Source organism: Leptonychotes weddellii, chromosome 4 (genome assembly GCF_054177405.1).
Source record: "Leptonychotes weddellii isolate Sample4059 chromosome 4, ASM5417740v2, whole genome shotgun sequence".
NCBI classification, from domain to species: Eukaryota; Metazoa; Chordata; class Mammalia; order Carnivora; family Phocidae; genus Leptonychotes; species Leptonychotes weddellii.
This window is the reverse complement of record NC_138372.1, coordinates 11,128,101-11,136,535: the sequence shown is the minus strand read 5'-3', so window position 1 is coordinate 11,136,535 and position 8,435 is coordinate 11,128,101. Positions and strand designations below refer to the sequence as shown.

The window sequence follows — 8,435 nt, the reverse complement described above, 5'->3', positions numbered from 1 at the left end:
ACAAACCAGCACCAGGGAACAAAGGATGCATGGGACATACGGAGTTTCTGCCTAATAGGATTCAGAGTTTAAGGGATAGGCAGTTGTGGGGTGCATGACTGGGGGCAAGGAGATCCCCATGTCTTCCCAGCCAGAGCTGCCGCCTCAGGCATGGGCTCCCCGGGCCAGGCAGGGTGAAGGTCTGCCCCAGAGGCAGGGACCGACACCCCCCACCCAGCCAGTCTCTCCCAGGAGAATTGAATGCATATTCATTCATTCCATTAATGTTTACTGAACAGCTGCTCTGAGCCTGGCACTGTGCCTAATGAGCATAAACGGGGGATGAGCACAGACTTTGTCGCTGTCTTCATGTAGCTCACGAGCTCACGTGGGAGAGGAGCAGGATTCAAATGGGCACAGACGTAGGGCAAGGGGTCGGCTGTGAGCCGCAGAGCAGAAGGTGCTTAGGGGCGGAACAGGGAGAAAGGGAAGGCTCCTCTGAGGAAGGGAGGGTTTGGTCTATCACCTGAAGGAGGCGGACCTCATCGGTGTTGCAGGAGGAAGCAGCAGCTTGAGCAAAAGTCCTGTGGCAGCAGAGGAAAGGGCTTAGTGAGAGACTGCCAAAAGGCCACGTGGCCTCTGGGAGACCAGGCAGGGAATGAGGAGGCAGAGCCAGACGGAGATGAAGGGTGAGGTCCTGGGGGGTGTCACAGGCCAGTTTAGCTTTTTTCCCAGGTGCCATGGGAAGCCAGCAAAAGGCTCTAAGTAGAAGGGGGCCAGCGTCTGAGGGGGTCAGGGAGGGCAGAGCCCACTTGGGAAGGCCTAGATGAGAGGTTATTACAGAGTCCAGGCAAGAGCTAATGGTGGCTTACACCACAGCGGGGGCAGTGCCCAGACTCAATCTCTGTGAAGCGGGATTAGTGGCAGGGTGCTGGGCTGGGTGCTGGGCTGGGTGCAGGGGCGGAGAGCAAGGGAGGAAGCCTGAGGGATGGAAGGATGCTGGTACTGCTGCCCAGATGGGGACCCCTCCCGGAGCCAGTCAGGAGGCATGAACTTGGACTTGGATCCTCGTTGGATCCTTGTTGCCTTGGGGACGTTCTTGGGGCCAGGCCTGGTACCCTGTGGTGCACCGGCGGACAGCAGTGCTGATTCTGGAAGCCAGCCCCCACCTGGAGCTGGCTAGGGAGACCCAGGAGGCGTTGCCAGAGAGGCAGGAGGGAAAACAGGTCAGAAAGGCTGTCCCGGACGGAAGCTAAGAGAAGCCTGAGGGGAGAGAGCTGCGTGGCCGTGGGCGAATCCCCTTTGGGGGACTCGGTTTCCTTCTCTGTGAAATGGGGTAACACGTCCTCCAAAACGCACCTCACACCAGACCGCAGCCCAGACGTGGCGAGGAAACGGGGCCGGCGTTCTGCCCGCCTGAGGTCTGCGCGCCGACGTGAGGGTGGCCCCGGGGGCGCCTCCCCCAGTGCCGCCCCAGAAGCGGGCTGGAGCCCCGCGGGCGCGGCGGGCGGGCGGAGCTCGCGTTAGGACCCAGCAGCTCCGGGGCTGGAGGGCGGGCGCCGACCCGTCGGGGGCCCGGAGGGGGGCTCGGAGCGGGCGGAGGGGCGGCTCCGCGGGCGGACTCGGAGCGGGCGGCGGAGTGACCCGACCAGGTAGGCGCGGGCCTGGCGGCGGGGGCCACTAAGGGGCCCCGGGGGGTGGGGGGGCCTGGGGTGCGGGGCTCCGCAGGCCCCCGGGCCTGGGGGCGGCTGCCGGGCTTCCTGAACCCCGGGGCCGTCTGAGCAGATGCTAAGAAGGCACTTGGGGACTTTGGAGTCGCTTGGAGGGGGGGCCCGAGTTCGGAAGAGCTTGGGGGAACCCGAGTTGGGGCGTCGGGGCGCGGGGGGGCTCTCGTTCGCCCCGGGAGGCTGGACTGCCGCGGGTGGGGTGGAGGCGTCGGCGGGAGCGGCCGGGCCACAGCCGCGGAGAGACAAAGGGACAGCCGGGACCGGGAGGGCGCAGGGAGCTGCCAAGCCAGCTTGCAGCTGATTGTTCCCAGCTGTGCGCCGCCACATCTGGTCTCCCCCCCTGCCGCTCCGCAACGGGCGCCCCCCCACCCTCGCCCCGGGAGCATGGGGTCCGGGGCTCTGAGTAGGCCCCGCTCATCCCCTCCTGCCCACGATCGCTTGGGGTGGGGTCCCCAGCTGTGGAAGGAGCCAGAAGGGGGCTGCCTCCTAGGCAGGTCCCGGCCTCCCCCACACCCCAAAATCCATAGTCTAGACAGAGGTGCTTGGAGATGTGGTCCCCCCAGGAGGATCCGTTACTCCCACACCCCTTGCCCTTGGGGCCCCTTCCCCCAATAAGCCTGGGCCTGGGTGCCAGAACTTCCTGGGGAGGAAGACTCCATGCAGGAGGCTGAGAGGCCTAGGAAGGGTTTGGGGGACAGACAGCTCCCACCCCACTTCTTAAGACCCCTTAGGCCCCAACTCAGGGCCTCCTCCCGAGTGGTGACAGCTCCAACTGGCCTGGCTGCCACCAGCCCATGGGGACAAGGAGGGGATAGTGAGGCCTTGTGGGGAGTTACAAGGAAAGAGCTCCAGGTCTTTTGGTCCCTCCTACCATGAGAAGGCCAAGGGTTTTCAGAATGGGACTGTGGGGAGCCAGATGTGCCCTGCCTCTGGGGCAGCTTGAGTCATGGGTCTCATCTCCTCCACCCCACCCCACCCCAGTAAAGAAGGGAGGTGGTGAATGTATGAGCCAGGCAGGGGGTCCCGGAAGGCTCAGGATTGGGAGGGAAGAGGGACCGATGCCCACGTTTCCTTCCCCTCTCCCTAGACGCCCGGGGGCAGTTAGGGGTCCAGTTAGCTGTCTGGAAGAACTCCCTTCGCTGTGGTGGGAGGGGCCCTCCTGGGAGGACCCTGGGCTCTCTCCCAGCACTGTCGGCGGCGGCGGAAGGATGACAGTCCGGAGACTGCCTCCCACTGAGCCGGGACTGCACACGGGGACCTGTAGACCCGGCCAAGCCCACGGTGTGGCCAAAGACTGCAGTTCTGGAACTTCAAGAGCCTGGTGAAGGCTAAGGACCACTGTTCCCTCCCCGCAAAATGACCCGTGTAACACTTGTCATACAGTGTTAGGGAGCTCAGAACCCCTGGGCCGGGTGACATCACAGTCCCTCCAGCACTGCCCTTCTAGGATCCAGAGAAACTCTCCTCAGACTCCACCCTAAGTGTTTCCTGCTGCTGCAGACAAATAGACCTTAGTCTCGTGAGCCTGTGATGAAGACAGCCAGGTCTTAGGAGGGGGGGCCCTGGAGGCCTGGCAGGAGAGGAATCTTCTGGGGGTGGGAGCCCTGCCCAGGCCTGGCTGCCCTTCGGCCCCTGGGGCCCATGCATGCATGTGGTTTCCTGCAGAGCAAGACACTCAGGGCCCGGGGGCTAATTGGGAGCAGGTTGTGGGTTTGGCAGACGCTGCGGAGTCCCGGCTGTGATGGTGGCTGAGCGGGGCCGGGGTCCTGAGGTTGGGCCTGGGGTCAGGGGTTCACATGATCAGTGCATGAGACACCAGAAGGCGCTGAGTCAGAAGGTGGGCATGGCCGTGGGCTGGGAGAGTGGAGTCAAGGCTAGTGGGGGGCTAGAAAGGGCCCCTTAGTGAGAAAGGCAGGGTGGGTTCTGTCCCTTTGCTGGATCAACCCTGCAGCAAGGTTGGAGGCCTTGTCCCTTGGGACCTGAACACCCAGTGGGCCACAGGGGACAGCAGATGGCCCTCCAAAGTAGCTCCCCCTGCCCCGCCCCGCCCGACTCCTGGCCCTCCCTATGCCAGGCTTCCATTCCGAGCGCCTCCTTCTCTGGGCTAGATGCGGGGGAGCGGAGGTGGGCTCCGCAGTCCTGGGTGAGTGGGCCTGAGCTACAGCTCGCCCCTCCTCTTCCTCCAGCTGTCCCGACACCAGCCCAGACTGCCTCACCTCGTAGCCATGAGAGCTGCCTACCTCTTCCTGCTGTTCCTGCCTGGTAAGTGCTCCTGGGGCTGGGGGGCTCCCCCCCCCCCCCGGCATGGGCGGAGGTTGGGAGCTGGCGGTGAGCCTTTACTGGGCCCTGTGGCCAGAACTCAGCTCCCCGGGTCGCAGGGCCTCCGGCCTCCTGGACCACAGACTGGACTGGCCAACCCCTCCTGAAGTTGGAGGCACCTCCCGGGCCCTCATCCCAACCCCCCACAGAAGCAGCCAGGCTGGGGCTCTGGAGAGTAGGCATGCACCCAGGCACTGGGAGCCCATGCTTTTCCTCTAAAGTACTGACCCTCCTGGGAGCCGATGTGTAGGAGGGAGAGGTACGCAAGGCAGGGAGTCTCTAGAGAGGTCTGGGTTCTAGACCCATTTGGGACCCAACCACCCTATACAATTTTGACCGTGGAGTGATCCCTATTGGTCAAATGAGGAGTTATCAGTGGGGATCAAAGGCCCTGCCAAGTCTAACATTTATTAATGTAACAGATACTTGTTGAGCTCCTACTATGTGCCAGGCACCGGCCTAGACTCTGGGGATACAGTGATGAACCGGGCAGACACATCCCTGCCTTCGTTGCTGCCCGTCTAGGGAAGGGCAGCTGACATATCAAGTCCATGTGATAAATGTCAATGTGTCGAGTGCTGTGATGGAAACAGAAGAACGGGATGGAGAGGGTGGATGGGCCAGGGAGGGCCTCTTGGCAGGACTGAGTTTTTAGTTGAGACCTGAAGGAGGAGAAGTTAACCAAGATCACAGGCCTAGGGAAAGTCAAGTGCAAAGGCCCTGGGGCAGACAGGAGTGTGCTGAGTTCCAGGAATAGCCAGGAAGCCAGCATGGGGGTGACAGGCCAAAAAAGGTCAGTGAGGTGACAGAGGAACAAGGAGTGTAAGGACCTTTGTGCTTGAAGAAGGAGTTTGGATCCCTTGGATCTAAGAGTCTAGTTGTAGAATCTTAGGGTCTTGCCGGCCTGCCCTTGGGACCTCTACTCATCCTCCCCAGATGTGCCTCGGGGCCCCTGCTGTCCTGCCCTGCAGGGCACCCCCTCATACTTTGCTTCCTCACAGCAGGCCTGCTGGCTCAGGGCCAATATGACCTAGACCCACTGCCCCCGTTCCCAGACCACGTCCAGTACACCCACTACAGTGACCAGATAGGTAAGGGCCTTGCCCCGCCCAGGTCTCCCCACACCCTGCCGGGTGTGCCTGACTCAGCTGGGGACCCGGTGGGAAGGGAGGTGGGAGTCCTAGGGGGTGGTCCTGGGTTTAGCCGTGACCTCCTTGGCCCCTGGGACTGAGAGCTCACCCGACCCCCCACAATTCCATATTCGTCTTTGTTCTCAGACAACCCGGACTACTATGATTATCAAGGTAAAGGGCCGGGCCGGGCCAGGGCAGGGCGGGTGGGTGGGCAGCTGGGTGCGGGGCTGGAGAGAATGGAGCGGACCACCTGATCGTGCCCCGTCTCAGAGGTGACTCCTCGGCCCCCCGCGGAGCAGTTCCAGTTCCAGTCCCAGCAGCAAGTCCAACAGGAAGTCATCGCGGCCCCCACCATAGGTAGGCTTCCAGCTCCTGACGGCCCTGGGAGTGGCGGGTCTGTGCCAGGGTGGGGCAGCTGCTCTGAATGGACCCCACTCAGTGATCTCTGCCTGCCCCTCTCCCAACACCAGCTCCAGGAAATGTGGAGACAGAGCCCACGGAGCCTGGGCCTCTGGGTAAGAGCTTCCCTGACAGCTGGAGAAACAGAGGCACGGCCCCAGGAGTCGGGGTAGAGTGGGGCGCGGCGCTGGTGGGACGGGGACAGCCGGGCTTTTGGCTTTGGCTGGGTAGATGGTAGGGTCAGTGGCTTGCACACATGCCCCTGCTTTAGGCCAGCAACTCCAGGGCCCCTCGGGCTCTGGGGGACCCCCTTGCCCCCGGGCTTGGCTGCAGGCTCAGGAAGGGCCCTCGACCCCCAGACACTGGGGAGAGGAAGGGAGCGTGCAGGGGGCTTCCTGCCTGCCGGCCAGCAGGCCCAGCTGGTGCCCGGGACAGGTGAGGCCAAGAGCGGAGCCCCTGTGCTGCCCCCACGAGCCTGCGGGAGCCGGAGCGCGAGGCCGCTGTCCCCCTCGTGAGCTCAGTGTTAGGGTGCGGTCCTGTGAGCGTGCACAGCCCTGCCCGCGGGGTTGGTGTGGACTCCTGTGATCATGTGAGTGTGGGCGTGGGCGTGTTTGAGCTTATGCGTGTCCTAGTAAATGCTTCCAAGTGTGGTTGCTGCTCTGTGCACATATGAATACCTTGTACAAAATCGGGCAGCCCCCCGAGGCCCGGCCAGGCTGACATCGGTGCACGCCCGTGTGCGTGTGCGCCCCGGGCCGGAGGGCGCAGGGTGGACCTAGACCCTGATAGGAGGGCCAGGCTTGGTGGGCAAAGTTGGGGCCCCCCGCCAGCTCGGGGCCCCAGGCTGCAGCCCCCCCCCCGTCTGATCCCGCCCATCCCCCAGACTGCCGTGAGGAGCAGTACCCATGCACCCGCCTCTACTCCATCCACAAGCCTTGCAAACAGTGTCTCAATGAGGTCTGCTTCTACAGGTGAGCACAGGCGGGGGGGGGGGGCAGGGGGTGCAGCGGGGGCACAGGGCGGGCGGCAGCACCCGGCCGAGGTGGGACTTGAGGGAAGCGCGAATCCTGAAGTTGAGCCCAGACGGAGGGGTCGGGACGCGCGGGCTGCCCCAGTGGGGCTGGGTGAGGGTGGGGTGACGCCCGGCTCCGTATCCCCAGCCTCCGCCGCGTGTACGTGGTCAACAAGGAGATCTGTGTCCGCACGGTCTGTGCCCACGAGGAGCTCCTCCGAGGTAGGAAGGCCTACACCCCTAGACCCCTCCCCGCCCCCACCCTCCCACCTGGTGGTGATTAAGCATGTGTTCTGCGCCAGGGCCACTTCAGGGGGGATCCTGAGCCCCCTCCTGGCTGCTCAGCCTCGGAACATTCCCTGCCACAGGGTGGAGAAGGGGCCAGTGGTTTTCCGTCACCCGGCCCCACCCTGACCCCAGCTCCTTGCCCCCACCGCAGCTGACCTGTGTCGGGACAAGTTCTCCAAATGTGGTGTCATGGCCAGCAGTGGGCTGTGTCAATCCGTGGCGGCCTCCTGTGCCAGGAGCTGCGGGGGCTGCTAGGGCGGAGCTGGTACCCCCCCATCCCCCACCCCCGCCCTGGACCTTCCTCGGATCCGGGGCCCTCAGGCCCTGCCTGACCTGGTGCTTTTCTCCCCAGCCTGACAACCCTTTTATTCTGTAAAAAGTTAGTGGACTGTGGCCCTGGGGGTTCGTCTCAGGCCCCTCTCCCAGCCTGCAGACACCCCTGCGGCACAAGGGGGGCTCCCCACTCTTCGCCCCCTGATGAGGGGCATCCCAGGCCTCTGGGTGGGACCTGGGCCTCTGATGTGCCTTCTCAGTCCCTCTGAGGACAGTCCCCTGGCCCCTCAAGGTAGGCTATGCCCCTCACCCCAGCTGGTCTGCTTGGATTTCCTACAGCTCCCGGGCATAGACCACCTTTGTTTTATATAAAATTAAAATTGTTTTTACAAAAGATTCAGTCATTTTTCAGTTGGGAGCCAGAGCGGGTGGCCAGCTGCCTCCGACTGCTTGTCCTCATTGAGAGGCTGCCTGGGGAGAAGGGACCATTCGGGTGACCTGTGGCCTTGCCTCTGCGGTCCCAGTCCTGCCTCCTCCCCCACCGGCTTCAGCGGACCCCCCCCCCAGAAAGATGGACTGGGACAACTTTCCTCCCAGGGTCTGTGGGGGCATGGCGGGGGATACAGCTTCCTCATTGTTCAGACTGCTTGGTGAGGGCGTGAGTTCCCTGTCATCAGAGGGGTACAAGGCGTACAAGCCAAGACGGGAGGCCGCCCACATGGAGGCATAAAGATGCACATAGGATATAAAGCAGGAGGTCAAGGCAGGTGGACTCAGATCCACCTTTGGGGGAAGACTGGCGGTTCAGAGGGCAGAAATAGGGCAAGGCATTAGAATGCCTCCCTCTGACCAGCTCGGGAGGACCAGGCGCCCCGTGCGTGGCCAGCACCCCCTCCCAACGGGCCTGGGAATGTCTCCGTCTTACAGACAGAACGCCCAGGGGCAGCAGGTGACCCACCAAGGGTCCGTCCACAGCTAGAGGTGGCAGAGCTGGGGCAGAACCTGATTCCACTGGACTCCAGGGAGGACAGGAATTTCTCCTCACGAACACTGAGCACCTTGCTTGAGTACCTCCTCATAACCACCCTGAGGCGCGTCCCATTTTACACACGAGCAAACCGAGCCTCTGAGAAGTTGTGCAGCTTCGCCGGGCTCACTGGGCGGAGCCAGGACAAGACCCCAGGGTCACTCCCAGGCCTGGAAGGCCTGCCACTGTCCAGAGGGGGGCCCTGTCCTGAGGAGGGGCCAGAGAGCTGTAGCTGGAAGGAGTCGAGCTGTGCAGTTTGGGTCACGGCCCCATCTGTT

At 63.3% G+C, this 8,435-nt stretch overlaps 1 protein-coding gene across 4 annotated transcripts; it reads left to right on the top strand.

The window, feature by feature from the left end:
* The first annotated feature begins 1,515 nt into the window (after positions 1–1,515).
* On the top strand, positions 1,516–7,524 carry MFAP2 (microfibril associated protein 2). Of its 4 annotated transcripts, none has more exons than XM_031032899.2 (9): positions 1,516–1,631; positions 3,893–3,968; positions 5,030–5,116; positions 5,303–5,329; positions 5,429–5,515; positions 5,629–5,673; positions 6,441–6,528; positions 6,718–6,791; positions 6,938–7,524. In XM_031032899.2, exons 2-9 carry the CDS (start codon positions 3,932–3,934, stop codon positions 7,231–7,233), a joined length of 741 nt encoding a protein of 246 aa, XP_030888759.1. In that variant the 5' UTR covers positions 1,516–1,631; positions 3,893–3,931; the 3' UTR covers positions 7,234–7,524. The 4 variants fall into 4 exon arrangements, with proteins under 4 accessions (XP_030888759.1, XP_030888756.1, XP_030888760.1 ...); XM_031032896.2 differs by having other exon boundaries at positions 5,027–5,116; XM_031032900.2 differs by lacking the exon at positions 1,516–1,631 and having other exon boundaries at positions 7,009–7,524.
* Positions 7,525–8,435: the final 911 nt, after the last annotated feature.

Bases quoted from the DNA above. Each gene is read 5' to 3' on its own strand.
- MFAP2 (XM_031032896.2), top strand. From the start codon at position 3,932: ATGAGAGCTGCCTACCTCTTCCTGCTGTTCCTGCCTG. The intron at 5,516-5,628 runs GTAGGCTTCCAG...TCCCAACACCAG, and splicing joins CATCGCGGCCCCCACCATAG to CTCCAGGAAATGTGGAGACA. The intron at 6,529-6,717 runs GTGAGCACAGGC...CCGTATCCCCAG, and splicing joins AATGAGGTCTGCTTCTACAG to CCTCCGCCGCGTGTACGTGG.